A 21,693-nucleotide genomic window follows, 5' to 3' on the forward strand; every position below is an offset into this window, starting at 1 on the left:
TTATATTTAAAAGGAAAGACATTTTAAAAAATTTATTGGAAACTTCTAAATAAAACAAAAAATACAAAAATCAAATCTGGAAGAAACAGATGAAACAAGCTGCTCATTTTAATAAAGCCCAAGGCAGAGTCATATTGAAATGCTTTCTTCTAATATAAGTATATGTTTCTGGCATTTAAAGTAGTGTTAGCATGCACCATCTTTTGACACAACCATTTGGAATCTTGTAAAATGAAGTCACCATATAGAGAGGGGGAAAAAGGAAAAGAGGTCTACTAAATGTGTAGTCACCTTTAAGTTTTTGCTTAGCAGGAATATTCAATGTCAGAAAGGAAGATAAAAGAGAGAGTAAAAACTAAGAATATTTTTCATGTCATCTAATTTTTCTAACAGTTCTAGAAAATACATGCTCAAAGTTCATTTTTAGAAAAGACATACATTTAAGCCTTGAAAAATTGTTGTACTTGTGATTCAATCTAGATTATAAATTAACAGATTTACCTCATTGTACCAGAAAGATTGCCTCAGTATCAAGAATTGCTTGTTCTTGACTGATGCAGTAATTCATTACTGTATGGAAACAACTCATCAAAAATAGATTTGGGCAATGGGTTGGAGTTCAGTTGCAAACATTTGATGCCTTAATGATGGGTTTCCAGTTCAAGAATTGTCCATTCCCCTTGAGGTGATGAACAGTCTTCAGATGAAAAGCTTGCCACTGTAATGCTTGCTGAAGAATCATCAAGTGGAGATATTAGTTCAGTCCATCTACTGAAGGTGTCAACTTGTGATGTACCCTGAGGATTTGAACCATCTCGTGCCAGAAACAGTGTCTGATTGATAAGACATTGTGCTAAGTTAAGGTCTTCAGGAACAGAGTTTTTGAAACCTATCTTTGAGTCCTGCTCAGATAACAATTGCCTGAGAAGAGTCCAGTCCTGTTCTGCAAACTGCTGGTCTTCAAAATCCACATCTAGCATTGCTGTTTCTGAATCCATCCTCTGCTCAATTGCTTCTCCAACATCCATCTCATATATTGGAGAAAGGGTTTTTGAAGGCCGATGCTCATACATGCAGGTTTGTGCCATTGTGTCATAATCATCTATGTCTCCTGAAATAATTCACAATACTGTACAATGTAAAAAATTGCAGATGATCCTTCCCTCAGGCTGTGTAGAGCAAAATTTAACTCATTCAGGAAAGACAATCCAACCAGGTTAAAAAAGGGGGGATGAAGGGTTATACAAAATTGACAAAATTTGAGGCATTTATTTCCTATATAAAAAACAAAGTATGATTTATAAATTAAGTTAAAGGAGCAATCACCACTGGTAATTAACAATAACCTCCGTAATTAAGTTTCTGATACAGAAAATGATGATGTAAATATACACTTAATGCACATGAAATTCTCATTTACTACATAAATTAAACTTAGGCCAGGAGGTGCATGGAGGGAATTAATAGAGAATAATTACTGAATAGTGACTTAAGCTATGCCAGCTTAAAAGAGAATTAAAACCAAAATTGTTATCCACAGGCTTATTTCTACACCACACATGCATGGGCAGCTGCAGGCAAGGGCAAGCAAATTTAAAAAAAATTGTACAGATTTTAATGTCTTCTTGTTCAGTGGTCTGACTGAACACAGATCATCATTAGCATTTCATTACTCCTGAATACACAATAGCTGTAATCAACACTATTGTATATTTTTAATGTGATAAACAGACTGGATTATTGGTATAAAGAAGACAAAACACAAAACTAGACAAGTATTCATCTAACTACATGAAACAAGTTAGCAATTTTCTGTATATAAGCATTAATTCCAAGTATAATCTCTCTTTTAGTAAATAAGCTTTTACTGGTAAAGTTTAGAATTTTAGACATCTTATAAGCTCTAAATCAGAGATAAATCTGCTCCCACTGATGGATATGGCAAATACTCAGTTATGTTCAGTGGGAGAAGGATCCAAATTTGTGTATAATATATAAATAAATAAATTACAACAATAATGCATATAGCTGTTCAGGTAAACAGTTCAGTGCACTTTAGTTCAAGTTATTACTGTAGTTATTGCACATCCCATTCAGACATACTATATGTTGTCAAGCAGACAGAACAAACACTAAGATTCCATCCAAAGCTGATGCTGTCAATGTTAGATTGGATCAAAAATAACTGAAGTACAGACAACTGCATCCAATCTTTCTTTTAGCATTACATAAAATCTCTTTTCTTGTAGTCAAGTTTCTCATTGAACAGCAGGGTACTGGCAGGTATTTCAAGCATTCTCTACCCAAGTAAAATACTGAAAAATAATAAGCTTTATTATAGTTTCAGCCAAAATTACTTCAGTTCAGGATTAAATCCCAGACAAATTGCTAAAGTTTCCCTATTAATTTGCTTTTGAATGACTGAATGTTTCTATTTCTGTACATTACCTGGAAGTAAATCAGATTTAGCGCATTCAGTAGTTGCTGGTTGACTGTCTCTCACTTGACCTTCTTGAATCAGTATCTGATTCTTACTGGCTTCTACAGGTTTTGCAGAGCTGCTCTTTTGCACATCAGAATTAGTTTCTCTCTGATGAAGATCCAAGTGACATGGTCTTTCTTGAGATTTTGCATCACTGTCTAAGTATTTATTGCACTGGTGAAATTCACTAGCCACCTCATTCTTCATAGTTACTTTCTGTTTTTCTCCTGGACATGGCGTGTCTTCTGAATATACTTTCTCTGGACCATTTTCTTCAGTCATTGAAGCACCTTGATTCTCCTTCCTTGGGATTTCAGAGTCATGAGGATGTGGGAAAGAACTTTCACTTTTATCCAATCTATTGTCTCTATCCTTACGCTGTTTGCAACCCAGAAATCCCTCTTGAATTTCCAGTGGATATCTCGAATAAAAAGTTTTTTGATGGTGCTCATGAGAAACACTGTCAAATACTTCTGAAAGAGTAAGAGAATCCATTGAATGCTGTTGTGAAGTTTCCACTCTGTCATCAGATCCCAATTCTTCACATTCATCTACTGAAAGCAAAACAGATCGTTTGAAATTTTTAGTTTTAGAAAAACCTTGATTTGCAGTGTCATTTTCTGTTGCATCTTCAAAAGCTAAATTATCAATTCCTTGGAACTGTTGAGTAGGAACATTTGATGGAGGAAATTTTTCCGCAACATTCTCTGTTTCAGATCTGTCATCTTCTGTTTCATCAGCAGAAGAAGAAACTTGGTCTGCTTCCTGAGTAAACTGTGCATTCCCAAAAGCAGAACTTTTGCTTTCTCTAGTATTTGTCCTTGCACTTTGGTGATGGGACCAAATTTCAGGTCTTTTTCTTGGTATTTCATCATCACTCGTTGAATTAACACGGAAGAGATCAGAACCCTCTTTTTTCATTTTCACTTCTATTTTTAAGCTGCTGTCATACATTTTTAATTCTTCAGGTGTACTTGTGTCACTGCTGCTTCTTCCAAGAAAATCATGGCATAACATAGTGCTGCATTTAGAAATCCCTCTTTCATTGGATCCTTCATCATCCTGAGACCCTCCAGCATCATAATCTTCTGATCTTGGTTTTATATCATCAGAGGATGTGGTTGCACTGCCAGTATCTGATTCAGGACTCTCTTTTGGATCTAGTGCACCAGTACTCCAGTGATCCACAAAGGGAATTTCTGCATTTTCATGGCTTTCTGGCATTTCTGTAGGATCTATGGGGTCTGTGTAACTAGGTGAAAACTTTTCTGTTATTTGCTCTGTGGAACATTCAGAAACATCATCCAAATCTGCTGTAACTGACTGGTATTCAGTCAAGGCTGATGTATCACACAGCTCAGCATCTGTAAGAATTCCATCTTCCATATGAATCTGAGGAGATGATGTCTCATCGTCTTTATTGGTTATCATTCTGGAAAAGCTTGGCATAGCATTTTCATTGTATTTAAGGCCTATTTCAGAGTTTAATTTATCACTTTGTTCAGTACAGACTTCTGCTGCTTTTGAATGTTTCATCAGCTCTACTGAAGCAGTAGCCTTTTGATGGCTTTCCTTGGACAAGTCTGAGTATCCCTCACTGTAAGACTGTGCATGACAATGAACTTCAGCTGATTTATCATCTTTCTGTGTGTCTTCAATCTGTTTAATTCCAGTCTGATCTCCACAGATTTGTCTTGCTTCCGTTTCAATTTGTAGTGAACCACGCAGATTAGAAATAGGTTCTTTTGTAATTAGAGAGGATGGTTCTGGCTTTATTTTGTATTCCACATTTTCAGAAGGATCTGATAATTTCTGTTTATTGGCTTGACAGGATGCCAGCAGTTTATCTTTGCTGACACTTTCCATCACAGGTTTTAAAGATTCATTTTGCTTTGGAGAAGAACATTCATTATTGTTACGAAGCTGACCTGCTACAGCATCAGCCACATTTTTTACCATTTTTTGTCCTGAACTTCTGTGCTCAGAGGTGTGTGCATTCTTCTGGACAGCAGGAGATTCACTCTTTGAATGTTTTTGGGTAGATGACTGAGATTTGAATACAGGTTGCCCTGATGTTTTTGGTTTTGAGTCTTTATTATTCATAATCTCAGCATTCTTTGATGGAGTTTTAGGTGTTATTTTTGCAGTCACTCTTGCTACAGGTGTTTGTGACTGCTTAATACTCTTCTTCTTTACTGAAGGATGTTTTTCTGAGAGCGCTGTTTGAACCACTTGTTGTAACCCATTTTTTTCTTCGTTATGTTTTGGAAACATTCCTGATTTCAGTGAATTTGGTGATTCCCCCATAGGTCCTAACAGTAAAAAAAAAACAAAACCCCAAAAAACTATAATTCTATATGTCAGTCAAAATATAGTCACCCAATTTTGTTAGTGCTTGTTTATTCTGAGAAGCGAGTTACTCACCTTTTTATGTAACTAAACAATTTAAGGGTTTTTAAAGATTTACAAACTGAGATCTTAAAAAAAATACTAGACAAAAATACCACATTGCATTCACGTGCCATCTTTCAAACTAAAGCACCTTGTGACAGACTATACATAAAGGAATTACTTCAACCTGTGACTGAAGTAGTCATTGCTGCAGTAGAAAGCAGCAGCTGTCTCATAGTGCACAGAAACACTGCACAGCAGCTTAGCACAGGAAGTGATGACTCCTGTGTTCAATTTATAGTGCAAAGCTTTGCATAATAATGTCAGACTGTTTCACTGGTGTATGAAACTTTACCTTGGTTCTTGGGAGAAGTGGATGGTGTGGTTTGAGCCTTTTGCTGTGCCGTAGAGTTGCTACTCACATTCCCTTTTTTCTTCAAAACAGCTTGTGCATTTTGTTCATTACATCCTTTTCCAGTTGATTTTTTTGTCATACTGCGAAGAAATTATTACATCCCTTATTTCCAAGCTTAAGATCTTGTATTGCTTAAGTATTTAAAAAGCAATATTTCTTTTAATATACACCCAAGTGTAAGTTCTGAAAATGCCACCTAAAAGGTATACTTTTTGAAAACAAAACCTGTATGTATATTTATATACACACACACTCATACAAAAATGCCATTTCACAATTTCACAGTGCTTCTGCTGTCTTCCTGTCCAGCTAAATCTAAGTTATCCCAGAAAGAGTAAGTTTACACAACCTTTTGTAGTCATTAACTGTTCCAGTGTGCAGAATTCTGAATGACCTATAACAATTTAAAAATTATTAGCATGAAACAATCCAACACAAGAGCCAAACCAATGCAATCTTTACAGAAATATTTCCCATTCAGTTTGTTTTGCTGATATCATGCAATAGACATTCTCGGATTAAAAAGAACATGTTGACTTAACAGTAAGTTTAATACTGCACTTGAAACTTTAACAAAGCCACATACTCATACATATTAATCTTATTTATATATGCTGATTTGTAACATACCTGCTCATTGTGGTATCAGTCTCAAGCTCAGACTTATTTTTTTTGGTGGTGATCCCATTTGGTGTCTTCACTGATGACTTTGTTTTCACTATTGTAAAGTAAATTCAGAGTTAAATATTGGGGAAAATACATTGCATACAAGTACTGAAAAAAATCTAATATATGAAGCTCAGCTATTGAAAACAGCATAGAGGCTAAACTTGTGAAACTGCTGCCATTTTCTGTAATTAGCAGTTGATCATAAAGTAAAGTCAGTTGTGAGAAGAGAAATTTAATGTTATATTTAATGAATATATATAATGAATGTTATATATAATGAAGTTAATATTAATTTGGTGGGGGGGTCTTATTAATCTGTTAATTTTTTAGATTTTTTTAAGGCTTCCTAGGCTGCTTTTCAGTGTATGACCAGACTTGGACAAGCCAGAAGAGGACTTCTTAGGGAAGGAAAAAAATAATAAAAAATTACCAGTCTGTTTTTTCCCTTCCTCCACCAATTTATCCTCTTTGGGTTCCTCTGTCTGTTCACTGGGAGTCTGGATATCCATGCCCGAGTTTGCTGACTTGCTGGAAGTTCCTGCCACAGTCACTAAGGAGGGAGATTCCTTCCCTGTAGTTTTCTTCAATGCTTTTGTTTTGGTCTGCACAGTTGAGGTTACTGTTAGCACTTTAGGTCTGGCACCAGCAATTTTTCCTTCATGGTTCTTCAGTCCTTTGCCACTTCCTGAATTTTTTTGTCCACTTGCAGATGATGTCTTTTCTACATCTTGCTTGGTAAGCATGCTTTCAGCCGTCACGTTTCCATTATTTTCTATTTTTGTCTTTATAACAGCTCTAGCCTTTGGTGAAGCAGCTTTTTCCCCAGGTTTGGAATCCTTACTAATCTTGGAAATTATTTTTTTGCCATCTTTCCCCTTGACATCCTCATGCTTTGAAGCCTTATTAACAGTGTTTCTACTGCTGCTTGATGTATGTCCAGATGCTCCTAATCCATCAGATTTCATTTTATCCTGATTAGTGGAAGAATCTCCCCAGCAATCTTTCTTGTTGTGTTCTGTCAAGGAAGTGTGCCTTATACTAACAGATTCAGTAAGAGATTTCTTTAGCTAGGAAAAAAGGCATCAGGAAAACAAAACAAAAACAAAGACATTTATAACACCAAATTATCTGTAATCTTTCATTTCTGAAACCCAGCTACTTTTAAAGTAATATAGGCATCTAAACCAACAAGATTCAGCATTGAGGTAATTTTTTTTAAACTGTATTTTTTGCTCAAATTGCTGCCTTTCAAAGATACAAAAGTATTAGAAATAACTAGAGTGCCTAGTAAATAAAAAAAACCTGATTTTGATACTGCTCTATATAGAAGATACAGAAATATCTAAATAGAATTTCACTTTTCCTCTGGACAAAGTACTCTGTAAAGTTTATATTATTAGTGTTTGCTGAAGTAAGAAAACTTGAGTTCTATTTGCATATTTTCCAAAGAAGTATAAAGACTGAGTTATTACAAACATAAAACCAAAAATTAATTTATAGTATGTGCAGTGTTTTTAACCATTACCAACAGTATATCCACTAGATAAGTGACTGTTCTTTCTCTCAGGTAAAGATCTATATTGAAATATGGAGAAGTAAATGCATGAAATGGAATTTTTGTGACAGCACTGTCTTTACAATGTATCCAAGGTTTCAAACCATGTGAAGCCTATACCAGTTTCCTACCAAACAGTAATGTAGTTTTGAGTGTGAGTCTCGACAGAAGAGTTGAGGACCCTAAGAATGTTTTTTCAGGGCAGGGAGCATGACACACTGGGTGCTGTGCTGACTTGTGATACTGGCAGAGAGTCATTAGCTCAGTAGCAAACCATTTGCTCTGGGAAACACATCAGTTTCATTGCGTAGCGACAGGGGAATGTGGGATTCTGAACGCAAATTCCACTCTTTTATTTGAGCTCATCTGTTTGAAAACAGAGCAGAGCAGACTGAGTCCTAAGATGTTTCCAGTAACAGACGTTATTGATTCTGCAGAAGTAACAGTTTACCAAAAAATAACACATTTTTCCAAAGCAAGTTCCACTAAGTAATGTCACAAATTAATACTGAATTTAAAACACATGAAGAAAAAAGTTGTGTTTGCAAGCTTCTGGGTATTTTAAATGCTGGGGTGTAAATGTTTACCTGAGAGCTACTGAAGACAGGTTTTTTGCCAAGTCTTCGGTCATCACCCTTGTCAAATGCAGCTGTAAAAGGAACAAGCATTTTCATTACTATTTAGCAGGAAAAAAGGGAGACAGAAAACAATCCATCCTACTCAATTAATGTAATCTGAAATTAGAAAGCAGTTCTCTGTATCCTGTAATTATTACAGGAAGGCTAATTTTGGTGACATGGCAAATGTTAAGTGGAAACACATGGTTTTATGTTTAGAACAAAAAAATGTGGTATCTGTAATGAGGTCACATGGCCCTAAGTGAGGTAACTTCTGTTTTCTCAGTTCCATAGTGAGATACAATTGTGATTATCCACACTTAACTCACTTAAAGCTTGCCATGCACTAAGACCTTTGAAAGTGTACCCCATTTACAAAAAAGACAGGCCTTCAAATGTTGAGAATTTTAATTTGTACTATTAAAGAAGTGATTAATTACACTAAATTAAATTGTATTAGTTTTGAAAAGAGGTAAAAATATCCAAGTGTACACTGTAAGATCATAGTGCCTCTTTAGATAGTAAGCAGTGTAACATCATGAGAGTTACCAGTTATCCCTGTGACTGTCATGTGGAATTTTCATGCAGTGAATGCCTTTTTTTTTTTTTTTTTCCGACTGGGAGGGAAGCATTTTTCAATAAAGCCTTTAAATCAACTGTGCTTGTAGAATACAAAAAGGATATTTATAGACACTGTACAGACCCAGAATCGATAAGGTTTCATTTTTGTTTGTAATAATGTTCCAGATGAAAAAAGGCATTGCACATGAAAAACCCTTTTAAAAAACCCTTAAGCATTCAGTGCTTCGTGTTTTAACATGCTATTTATATACATAAAAATATGTTTCCATGTGTAATTCAAACAAAATTTCTACTGAATTCCTGTTGAAAATACAAAAAATAATGTTTATATAGGTCTCTATAAAAATCACACAAAAGGTATGCTGAAAATGGCACCCCAGGGATCTAATCCTTTTTCTAGCAATGACTCTGCACATTAATACATACCAATGTATTAAGACAAAATCCATATAAACTTTTGCCTAAGAAAACATAAGACATGTTGTGAATAAAAAAACCCCACAATATAATCTGTTGTCTTTTGGCATTTTCCTCCTCTATTATAGCCTTCTAATTCTATATAGGTTAAATCTCTATCTAAATAAACCAGCACCAGAAATCTTTAAGATGAAAGTTGATTTAAGTTATTCTAGATATATTTCACCTAGGGATTAAAATTTGTCTACCAGTATTGTGTGATAACTTTGCCTGGAATTAAAACCAGATAATCTATGCAAACATTTCAGCCTATCTGTCTACATATAAAATGTATGCTAGCTTTGAATTAGAATTTAATCTGAAAGAAAACAATATTCGAGGCAGGATGGAGTTAGGGACTAATACACTTAATATACACCGTGGCCTTATTTTTTTTTTTTTGAAAGCACTAGGGCAAAGCTGCCTAAACATTATTTACAATAGGCACACCATCATCCTAAAAATAAACCAGCCCAGAACAAATAAAAAACCCACCCTTGTTTCTAAAGCCAGCTCCTCAGCTACTGGAAGATTTCATAATCCAGAAAGAAATCATAAACCTGTTTTATACAGTAGCAGTGAAATGTTATTTGCATCCCTAAAACATGCTTAGAAAGACTGTCCCTGCATGTTTTTCTCAGCATGTAATTGTAGAATAAAATCCTTATCTATCTACAAGCATCAACAATTATGTCACTCTCATATCCTGGCTACCACTGCCTGTAACAAAAAGGACAGTACAATGTTTATTTCTCCTTTGAATCAAAAGTGGTTTAATTTTAGAGAATTCATTAACACATTCTTTTCTAACATTGCACTGTCAGAGCTAATACTCAACCATACCCCGACCTCCATCATGAGTTCCGCACCCTCAGAACAGTTGTGTACTTGAAAACAAAGAAATGGTCAGAACAAAAACTGCCTTTTGTTGGTGCTGCCTGCTAAAATTTGGAGAGAACACTGTGCAGCTCCTTGGGGGCTCTCTGCAGTAGCATACACAATATCACAATACCAATCAACTGTGAAGTCAAGCTATCTGCATTTACTCACGGTGCACTAGAGAAGCATTATGCAAGAGACAAGCAATATTTATACAGTATGTAGACAATGATAAAAGACAGAAACTGAATTTAGAGAATGGATAATCTCCTCGGTGCAAATTTAATTCATCCACTGTGCTTATCTCCTTAAAAATGAGACAGTTAGAGTTTTTAATCCTACTGCAGTATTTTCGTTAATTCAGAGTATCTGTAAGTAAGAATAGGATCCATCTACATAGCCATGATTCCTATTATATGTGGTCCTAAAAAGACAAACAGGGTAGACTTTTTACAGAAAATGACGTACTGATTTCCATGTCCGGAACTAGCTCAGCATGCTATCACGCTTCTATTCTCAAACACCACTTCAAAAAACTAGAGCACCAGAAATTGTGCCTTCATTTTTACCTTGCTCCACAATACCATCTACATTTTATCTACTAAACAAATTGCTAAAAATTTCTAATGCCATCTGATGCCAGACATACCTGCCTGTATTTTTTGTTGATGGTCTGTCCTCATTAGCTTCCAGCTTTCTGTGTGACGAACAGCATAAAAAGACTGAACCAGGAAGACCCAGAGCTTATCACGCAGAGCCTGGATCTTGCACGTAAAACCCTGTGTTCAAGTAACAAATCAGCAGCTGGCGAGGGGCATATTGTCATAGCAACCAGTCATTATTCCTTTCAGAATCTACTTACTCCCTAAGCTAGATCAATGATGTCATCACTTTTATTTTATAATGGCCTGGTAGAAGGAGATGGTGCTTTTGAAGGATTATTGCCCACCACCGCAGTTTTTACTATTCTTTATAGCCAGCTCACTCTGAGGCATGCTACAGCACTAGAAAATATAAAATTCCTAGTTTTCCTCTCCTTTCTTCCCTCCTACCCCCATTGAACCCCATAATTGCTCTTTACTGTCAGCTGTGTCACAACAGGGTCAAATACTCTAGGGAAAAATAATGCATCTGATTAAATTTTCATTGCTTTTACTAAGACAATATACAATAGCACCAGATTGCACTAATTGATTCAGCATTTTTCATTTTTTGCTTGTAGCATAATTCTGGATTTTAATCAGTATGTCATATTATTCATGAATTATCCCCAGCATTACAGCCAATCAGAACTTAAGTATCATTATTTAGGTTGTGTGAATATACATAGCATATTACAAACAGAGACACTGACACCTCCCCCCAACCCAAAAAACACACACTAGAGGCAGTCCTTGCTTCAGAGGACTGTCTTAAACAAATGCAAATGTAGCTGTGACTTTTACAAAAACGGAAAAGATACACAGAGAGAATTTTTCACCTGTAGGTTTAGGGTGAACATTGTTCTCCACTATCACTTAAAGTAGTGATGCAAAACAACAGAGTGGTGTTTCCCACAGGGCTTACTTTCTCAGTAATACACAGTATTTTTTTTATTGCCATATATAAGTTTCTCTTTAAAACAAAAAAAGTGTTAACATCCAGTTCCAGCACTTTCTTCACTTCCAAGAGGACGCCTTGGATTGATGCAGATGCATTTCTGTGTGACTCCAACTGCAGGACTGAGCCACCTAAGCTAAAACCACATCTCAAACACATATGAGCCATTACATGAAACAATACCAGAACAATTTTTCCCAAAACATTGCAAGTTGAAAAACCTACCATTTCTTTGACATTTGTGGAGTCCAACAATGTATCCACAGCTACAAGAAGAAAGCAGCTATTTTCATTATTAATACTTTTTTCAATTGCATTAAAAATTAGATCTAGAAGGTCAGGTTTGCTGCTCATTGCCTGTGCCTGAGGAAACAACAAAAGGCAGCAGTTTAAAACAGGAGTGTGGTTTGTGTACAAAGGCATTACTGACCATGACAAGATGATCCTGTCATGCTGTGCAGGAGGTATTTCAAACCTAAATTTTAAGGAAGCACCCTGTGATGAATTTACCTCCACATGCCACTCTCGATTCAAAACCAAACATTTCCCTATTAATTGTTTTAATCCTTTATGCATATTACAAAAATATTTAACTGGAGAAATTAACCAGCTGGATGACTAGATAATTTCTCACCAAGCCCTGCAGCACTGCCCCAATATAATAGCTCACAACAAAAATCAGTAAAGTTTAGGTATACTAATAATTAGTCTTATAAGCACACGTTGTTGTTATAGCTGTCCAAAAGCTTTTTTGAAGCTTGCATACATATTTACCTCTTTGCAACACAAAAACTGTCCCACTAAATTAATTCAAACTTCTGTTTAGCTGAGGCACATAAACTGAACACAACTTTGCACATCATAGTATTAATAATTCTTGAAAACACTGAAAAAAGCACCACCCCCCAAAAAACCTTCAGCACTGCTTGATTTATTTATTTAACTTTCCACAGAACTGTTCTTTAAATCAAAGTTGAAACTGTTTTAATTATTTAGCAGCCTGAACTATCCCAAATGGGATATAATTCAATTTATTTGGAAGCATACACTACCTTGAGGGCACTTTTACCTGCAACAAAACAGAGAAGCCTTCACTTTGTACAACATGCAGGAAGTTTGCCACAATAAATGTTACACATTCTTCTTGTAGCCTGGATGCCACGGCCACAGCTGCCTCCGTCCATTTCACTTGGGGAAGGCTGCTGATCAGCCGGTCACTCTCCATCAAAAGGAAAGCAGCATTCTTGTGGTTCTTAAAATAAAAGCAGAAATTAGCCCTGATGCTGAAGAATTGATGCTCAGAGCGTAGCTTTTGTTCAGTTGCCAAACACATAGATGAGGATTCAGTTGTGTATTAATTTCCCTTCTTTAAATAATTTATAGTAATTCTGAGCATTACATCTACCTTCAGAACTAAAGCAGAAAAAGAAAAAACTACTGCTTCTGTTTTGCCTGAAGTTAGGCAGTACAGTTTTCAGTAAGTTTTGTTGCATTTTTTCAACTGTGTGTCATTACACACTGTGGTCCTGAACAGAATAAGACAAATGTTAATAAAGAAAACCTTTTAGGTCACTGGAAGATGTAATAAATTCTTGAATAAAATAGGTAAATGAAGACTTCGGGTGAGTGTGGATGGCCTAGCATTTGGGATCAGTAAAAACTCAAGCATTTTCATAGTTATGAATCCTTTTGCGTTATTTAAAGGAGTCAGATGTTGAATATTTGTCTTCCCAGATGGAGTTCTAACTGAACGTACCCTCTTTGTTGTCTGTTGTTTCTCTAAGAAACATAACTGTTATGTTTATAGTTAAAAATCTAGACCAAGCAAACAGATTTCCTAATATGTATTCCCCTGGTTTGTTCTTTCATACTTGTCTAAGAATTTGCATTACCTCCTCAGTATGGTACCTGAGGGCAACTTCTGGCTAACGCATCTCTTAAAAAGAGCTTCCAATATATTGCTATCCATGTTAGAATGGACTGAAAGCTCGATTCAACATGACCTAGCAGGTCACTGATAAATTATGCAGTAAGATCAGTAACACTTGAGAAAGCAACAATTCAGATAAATATTTAACACAAATCTCCCTATTGTAAATTCAGATTCTAATCATTTTTTCCCATGCAAAGTAGAAAATGAAGAGGATTTTCTTCATACATATTGTAGTTCAAACAAAATCTGGACAGCCATTGTTCAGTTGTGCATTTTTAAAATTTTACTAATCTGGCAAAACCAGATTGCTTCTATGCATATAAGGTTTAAGTATTATGCTTAGGGTTTCATAGTGCTCCCACAGGACACAATTACAATCTTTTGGAATTGCCCGGAATTCTGCCCCTGCTCACAAGGCAATAAACATTCACTTCCAATAGATACTTCCAGAGAAATATTAAAAGCTTTAAGTGCCTTCTAATTAAATCAGTAGTTTGTAGGAGGGTCTCTAACTGAATTTCACTTCTTGGTTTTTTCTTATATTCTTTGCCTAGCCTTTCCAAAGTGGAGTCCACTTCACTCATCTAAAAAGGGTAATCTTATTGCATGCAGTTGAGACACCAGGGCTAAACAATGTTTTAAACTCCATTTCCATTTTCATGTTTGTGTTCATGTGGCTTTGCAGAGATTCTGTGATCAGCAGTCTCCTTTTCTTTGCACCTTTTCTTCCTGTAAAGGCCTGCCCCACCTTAACTAGGTTTTACATTTGCTAGATTGGTAGATGAAAGGATCCATACTCATAACTGGTTAAATGGGTTAAAGTCTTACAGCAGAGAACTGTTAGAAGTGGAGAAAAGAGGCTTGTAAAACAAAGTAGCCCCTGCAAAATTAATGTCAGACTTTTTCTTCTTCAAACAGCCTTTAACACTTTTGCAGATTGTGAAATACTCCACTAGGAATTCCGCAGGTTTTTAGAGTGGGTGCCTTAAGAGCTCAGTTAAATGATCACTCACCAGAACTACTCTGTGGGCAGATTATTCTTTATTTTTTAATTTTGCAATTCTAAAATATTTCCAGGCTTCAATCCATACAGTATCAGTGATTGCAAAGACACACCCAACACAAATTTTAAATCAGTAAAATGGGAACCAAAACACACATTAGTCCAGGAAAAGTTTTCCAGAGAAGCTGGGTACACAGCTGCAGCTGTGAAAGTACCACAGTGCCATGACTGTTCTGCAAATCCTCATAGCTTGGATGGCCTACTGTATTGCAACACAAACATAACCAGATCATCTTGATAGGTTAGGCACAGAGGTGAAGAGAGGCCTGAAGCTTAGTTTTACCTCCAGGCTGCCCTCCTAATGTTACACAAGGCTACCAGGAGGGGAGCCCAGAACTGTGTCCACATACACTCTTGTCTACACTACAGATCTGAGGTACTTTGGAGATAGATAGTGGTGTTAACTGTGAACAGAGGTAGGTCAGAATGAACTGATCTATAATCCTGAAAGCCTTACCTAGAACTTCTCAAATATTTATACAATATAGCTGTGTATATATTCTAGGAACAACTGAGTATAACTGATGTAATATGATAGTAGAACACCAAGTATCTCAAAGAACTGGAGCTATTACCTTTCTTCTGGTTAAAATTATGCATTCTGGTAGAAGGACAGTTTGTCTTTCTTGAATGTGGCACATAACCTGAATGCAGTACCAGCCCTGCACATCTAAGTATCTCAGACTTCTCTTGGTACAATCACATAGCTCTGAAATTTCTTGCTTTTCAGGCTTTCACCAGAGCATGCGGTAGCAGCCGCTGCTCACAGGTGACCTGCCAGCCTCAGCACTTGGTGGGGTAAGCATAATATCAAAGTAATCCTGAGAAAAAAAAAACAGTCCCAAGAAATTAAGTCCCTTCACAGACCTTTCAGCAAGAGGCAGATCTTGGCCACAACCATTTTAAGAGTACATCTCTTGAACTAGAGGTACCTTTGGCAATGTAGGTAGCCATACCTGAGCTATTTAGATTGGATAGCAACAGTAACAGAGACACAGGGACAAGGACTTCATCTTAAGATATACAAGACATCACATACTTAGCTGTCTGGTGTGTGCTAGTACCAAAATCATCCTGTGGATGTTACCTGAGGTGGATGAATTAAACTTTGCATATGGCAATCCATATTACAGACACATACATCTACAGTCGTGCTTGGCAGCAGCTCTACAGGTTTATCTTTAGCTTCTTCTTCTATCTGTTACAATTTTGTGTGTTTATGAACTAATTACTGGATGAATTTTCTGGTAACAGATCTAGTTCAAAGCAGTTACTTTTGTGTCAGCTACGAGGGTAGTTTTATACAGAAACAAAATGGAAAACCGTTTAAGTTTAGGCAGATTGGAACAATATAAATATGTGCCACAAAAAAATTAGTGCTGGGCTTTTAGGGGATCAATTCAGTATTGTTATCTGAGAAGCTGTCCTGGTTTGGGCCAGGCTAAAACTAATATTCTGTCTTGTAGTTTCGCTTTCAGCAAAGTCCCTTGTAATTAGCTGCACTTGCTGAAATTTAGAGCAAGTTTCTCCATCTCTGCTTCTAAGACTGCTAATACTCGATATTGCTAGTGAGGGCTATAGAATGGTCTGCAGAAACAGGGCCACTGCCTGGTTAATAGAAGCAGCTTATGCTCCAGAAAGAGAAAGGGAGGAAGTGGGTCACACATGCAGCCTTCCTTTAGGGAGGAGCAGACAAGACAGGTGAGTGAAATTGATATAATTATCAGTATTGACATAATAGTATTATTTAGTATTGACATAATAAAGTATTCCATCCCATACACATCTATAAACTTGGTATAGATTGAGGGGTCACAAGGGTCAAGCCCCTTCCTTCTTCTGCTCCTTTATCCACAGCCATCATCCTGGCCAGCTTCTGGTCATTCATCTGCCTGTAGTCCTGATCCCTACCATCCTGAATCTGTGTTCCTGCCTCCAGCTCCCAACTGCTGCTGACTCCAGCAGCCCCACCTGGGACCTTCCCAGGGCTGCCCTACAGCCTCAGTGGTGACGTGAGTGTTACTGGGGGGAAGGGAGCAGGAACATGGTATTGGTTTTGTGTATATTTGATAATCTATATTTTTTTATCATTACTGTTACATTAAAGCTGTGTAGTTTAGTTTCCAACCCATGTCTTTTTCTGTTATTGTCTCTCCTTTCTTTATCAGGGAGGGGAAGGGGATTAACAGAGAGCATCTGTCTCTCAGTTAATTGCTGGCCCAGTGTTAAACCGTGATAGAAGCAGAAGATCTGTATACTGTGCAGTTGTTTTAAGAAGCCAGCTTGCCTGTAAACAAATAGCTCTTGATCACTGATAGCCAGTGGTCACCAGAAGTTTAGAAAAAAATGTATTACTTTTTTCAAATTAGAATATAGGCAAAGAGGAAAGGGCATCACAAACAATGAGTGCCACCACTTACCCTAGAAACTGAAAGAGTAATTTTCTGTTCCTCACTATATGAATATGCTGTAATGTCACAGCTGTTTCATAAACTTACACTGCGTTATTATGATGGACTTGAACGTGGTTATCACTAGACTGTGACACGGAGCGTAACAATGATATCTCCACATCAAAATCTGGTTTTAAATTGTTATTTTAATGGGAACTTTTATGTAGTATAAGTGCACTACAGATTTAAAATACCAAATTAATTACCTCTTTCATTACATTGCACAGCTAATTAAGGAAAACATTTACATCTCTGTATTTTTAGGTAAAGCTCACTATATAGTACTTACCAAAGAATTAATTAACATAGCAAGACAGTTCTTCTGAAGTTCAGTAGGTAAACTGGCGAAACTTCTCTCTGACAAACACTTTGCAAAATGTTTTCCTACCCATCTGTTAAAAAAAAAAAAAAAGTCTTGCCTAAGAAAGGAAGATGAAAAATGTATCTTCACTTGTTAGCATCAGTGATATTTCCAAAATATTGAAGAAAAAAATGTTTAAAATGCAAACACTTTATATGCAAAAAGCCCTCCCAGTCTTGCAAAGTAAAATAATTTAAACACAAAGCAGCAAAATAAATTATTGTATTTTACTTACTTCATGCAAGCATCATACAGGTTTTCCACTCCCAATGAATGAGCAATAGCCATGCACTCTAGTACAGGTTGCTGTTTTCCAGGAACAGGCTAGAGTTATAAGCAAATGATCACATTATTGTACCTTCAGATTTACAGACAGAAGCACAGAATTCTCAGTTCAAACAGCAGTAGTTAGCTACCATGATATTTATGTTTGTCTTTTTGCAGAGTAGGGAAGTCATCTACTGTGACACACATCAATAAATCAGTATTCAGACTAGAGAGCCTAATGCATGAAAATAGTCAACCATAAGCAGTTGTTTGTGTTTAAGCTAATTTTAATTGATGGAAGTATTTTCTAAATACATGCCCAGGAAATTTGATATGCAAATATGTAATTTTTCCATATTCCTACTACAAACAATTACATATACATGTCCATATACAATGGAACATATTCAGTTATGCTCTGTGTGTATAATTAACTGACCTTGTGGAAAACTGCTTTGCATCAGTTGTGGTTTGCAAGCTTCTAGAAACAGGGGGATGATACCACAGACCTTGCTCCCATCATCAATTCCAGCAAATTTAGTACATTTATTTACACATAGTTAAAGGGTTGCTAACACCATGACCATACAGTTTAAGTATCGGGTCAATATGATGGGTAAGTAATAAATAGAATGAAAATTCTTCTTAGGATTTATGGATAACAAAGTAGCATGGTAACTGACATACCTTTTGGAAAAAATTGCAGTAATCTCTTTTCAAAATGTAGACAGCTACTTCTTTCAGCCCATCCAGCCCATACATATCTGCAATGCCCAACATGCGACTAAAGAGAAAGCAGTACCAAGTTGAATCAAAAATTGTTTTCATAGAGGCATTTTGTTTACAAGACCATTTACATGCCAATATTACCTCTTTCTTGAATCAGAATTTATTGCAGATGACTGACAATCAAGTCCGAAACTTGCCAAATAATGATCTTTAAATGGAAAGATGTATTGACCAAATAATAACACCCCAAGCACCACATGTGGTCTGTGTAACAGCCTCAGCCACTGGCTGAGAAACTGTCTTAGGCATAACGAGTGAAAAAGGTATTTGTACCAGCAGAGTTTTGGAATTTTGTAGGTTTTTCTCCAGTTATTGATGACATTGTGTCCTAAAATTATATCCCTCCATATACTTAAAAGCACAGTAAGCAAACTTTTATTATTTTACATAATAATCAATGCCAAATTTTAATTTTCTATATCAATTACTAACATAAACATTGGCATTGGGGCATACTATAAACAATTCAATACTTTTATTTTACAGTGGGACATACTATAAACATTTCAATATTTTTATTTTACACAGATAAGTTTTAAAAAACAACTTCTAACATCTCGGAAACTTCAGAACTTACTTCACTAATTTGGAATTGTATAGAAAACTGTAATTAAGAATTATCCCAGAAGAAAATTCAAGTTCTACACTGGTTGCTACATATAATTTTTTACAGATCTAAGACTAACTACACAGCTTTCAGAGCAACTCAAATGTATATTTAAAAACTAATTCCAAGTACTAACTACTATGTATTTCTACACATTGTACATACTATTTCTGAAGGAAATTCAGAATTATTTTGGTATAAAATACCCTCCTGTTTTTCACTCTCCTTATACAATATTCCAAAAATGTCTGGCCCCCCTTTCTCTGCAGCTGCCAAATAAAGATTTCTTCAGAAACTGTATTTTTTTAATTTCCTTAAGTGTGTTTAGATATAATGATAATGGTATTTGACATTTTTGTCTTATTTATACCACATGAATAATTTCCCTTTTGACTTTTAACTGAATACAAGGACAATAGTAGAATATAGAACAAGCACAAACTAGAATTTAAAAAAGAAGTTGACACATACCCAATGTCAGCTTTGTCTGGGATGTCCAGAATACCTCCATATATAAAATGCAAGATGACACTCATTTCTATGGGGCTTATTCTGGAAAAAAAAACAAAACCAAAAAACAAAACAAAAGACCCCACATCTAGAATAAAATCCGCCACATTTTCCAGCCACAGTAAGGTGGTCAAAAGACTGATACCTCATGCAGCTGATCTGTGAATGGAAATGATCTGATAAAATTCAAGCTATTTTCAAGATTACTGCAATGTAAAATATCTAACTGGACTGTCTTGTAGTTAAATTTTGATATGTGGTAGTCGTGCTGAAACTTTAAATTTTTATAATTGAGTCATAAGCAGTCTAAGGCTAGCATCTAGATTTACATTGGTAATATGCAGAAAGGAGGATTTTTTCATCACTCTCCAGAATCTTTACTAGCAATAAGTCAATTATTTAACAACTATAGATTTAAAAATGGTTTCATAATAATTACTTTTCGTTCTTGATTTTAGAAATACATAAACTTTCCCCATGAAACAATACATTTAATAGTTTTGCAGCAATGCTAAGTAGGAATGTTTGATCTCAATATTTAGAGAACTCTTTATGCCTAGATTCAGATTGAGAAATACAGGATTTCTATACAGAGTTGTGTTTGCATCCTTGCATTGTCCTAGGACCGTAGCAGAAAAAGGAACAGAACATCTATTTTAAATGGTGTATATGATCTCCCGAATAATACATAGTTGTACTTCTTTACATACATCTCAGTGCATGATCTTCAGAACCCACAAGTGCTGTGTACATTTGTATAAATGGAACATAACCATGCAGACTGAGCTAAGACTCTTTTAGACATGTTTAGGCAACAGACATTGATGACTAAAAACAAAAGTGAAAGAAAAAAACAGTAAGAAGCAAAATCAACGCAGTTGTCTCTTTAGGTACTTTTACAGATGATAACCATAAAATCAGCAAGAAAGAGTTTCCCCATTGTCATGGCAGCTGGCAGAATTTTCATTCTTTCAGAATAAGCCATATGTACTTCATTTGTAAGCATTTAAAAAGACAGCACGGAAATCAATACCAAGCAGAAAACTGAACTAGAAAAGGTAAAACAAATGGATGATTCCTAATAACAGAAATTATAAGACATTAGCATGAGAGTACACTGATATAAAGATTAAGGAAAAGGGCTCTACTGAAAAATAGGGATGAAAATTTCTCAGCCATATAGAAATCAATTATAGGTAGAGGGTGTAAATACAAGAGTAACTGTTGTTACTGTTACGCTAAACTGTGTATACATACATACATACATATATATATATATATAGATATAGTGTCTGTCTGTCTCTCTCTCTCTCTATATATATATGTAGCATAAAAGCCAAGATCAATTAAAAATTTATTGGTTTATGAAGTTTAGGAAGTTACAACCAAATCAACTAAAAACCTTTCTGATTTCGCAGCAATATTATTATTATGCTGACAGAAAATGAAAATTATGAAAACACAAGAGAGCATCACTTGACCAGGCAATTTTGTATTAATGCAAAGCAATTATATTTTGCAATACTGTAAGGCACACAGTTCTTGCTCAAGAAAGCTGAGTCTGCCAACATGCCTGCACTAAAGAAGCTAACATGTAAAAAAAAAAAAAAAATCAGTATTAGTTTGCCTTTAAATTAACATATTTAAATTGATTTTTCTGATACTGAAAAGAACCAACCTGGCAGTCCCCGGTTTATGTACAAATAATTATTCTTCCTTCACTGACAGCTACATTATTTTCAGCTCCCACACAGAAAGCCCACTAGTCAAAACTGTGTGTGATGCCCAAGTATTATTATTAAACACTACTTAAGAAATGCAGTTGTTTATTTGTCTTTATGTTATAAACATACTCTTACTGCACAAAGAGGTATGAAAATAAATAGCACTGTTTAGACATACAAAATACTTTTCATGACACTTAAAATTTGAAGTGAGATAAGAGAATTGTAAAATAGACTTTAAGTACTGAAGCACAATGTACAAAAAAGGATGAGTACTCTTCTGCTGATGAAAAAAGACTTTGTCCCTGTGCCATCTGACAATATTGACAAATACTCTACAC

At 35.6% G+C, this 21,693-nt stretch overlaps 1 protein-coding gene across 1 annotated transcript in view; it reads right to left on the reverse strand.

Annotated features, from left to right (window-relative positions):
• Positions 1-522: 522 nt before the first annotated feature.
• The window catches only part of LOC103525861 (AP2-interacting clathrin-endocytosis protein), a 31,600-nt gene continuing 10,429 nt past the window's right edge, over positions 523-21,693 (reverse strand). The window contains exons 6-18 of the mRNA XM_030455349.1: positions 19,590-19,670; positions 18,410-18,506; positions 17,691-17,779; positions 17,384-17,486; positions 12,715-12,897; positions 11,871-12,008; positions 10,696-10,825; positions 8,100-8,161; positions 6,388-7,024; positions 5,919-6,006; positions 5,229-5,368; positions 2,449-4,794; positions 523-1,111 (exon numbers count right to left, since the gene is read on the reverse strand). Coding sequence (XP_030311209.1) covers positions 642-1,111; positions 2,449-4,794; positions 5,229-5,368; positions 5,919-6,006; positions 6,388-7,024; positions 8,100-8,161; positions 10,696-10,825; positions 11,871-12,008; positions 12,715-12,897; positions 17,384-17,486; positions 17,691-17,779; positions 18,410-18,506; positions 19,590-19,670 — 4,564 coding nt within the window. The 3' untranslated portion in view covers positions 523-641. The remainder of the gene's footprint in view (positions 1,112-2,448; positions 4,795-5,228; positions 5,369-5,918; positions 6,007-6,387; positions 7,025-8,099; positions 8,162-10,695; positions 10,826-11,870; positions 12,009-12,714; positions 12,898-17,383; positions 17,487-17,690; positions 17,780-18,409; positions 18,507-19,589; positions 19,671-21,693) is intronic.

This window comes from Calypte anna, chromosome 8 (assembly GCF_003957555.1).
Source record: "Calypte anna isolate BGI_N300 chromosome 8, bCalAnn1_v1.p, whole genome shotgun sequence".
Classification (NCBI taxonomy): Eukaryota; Metazoa; Chordata; class Aves; order Apodiformes; family Trochilidae; genus Calypte; species Calypte anna.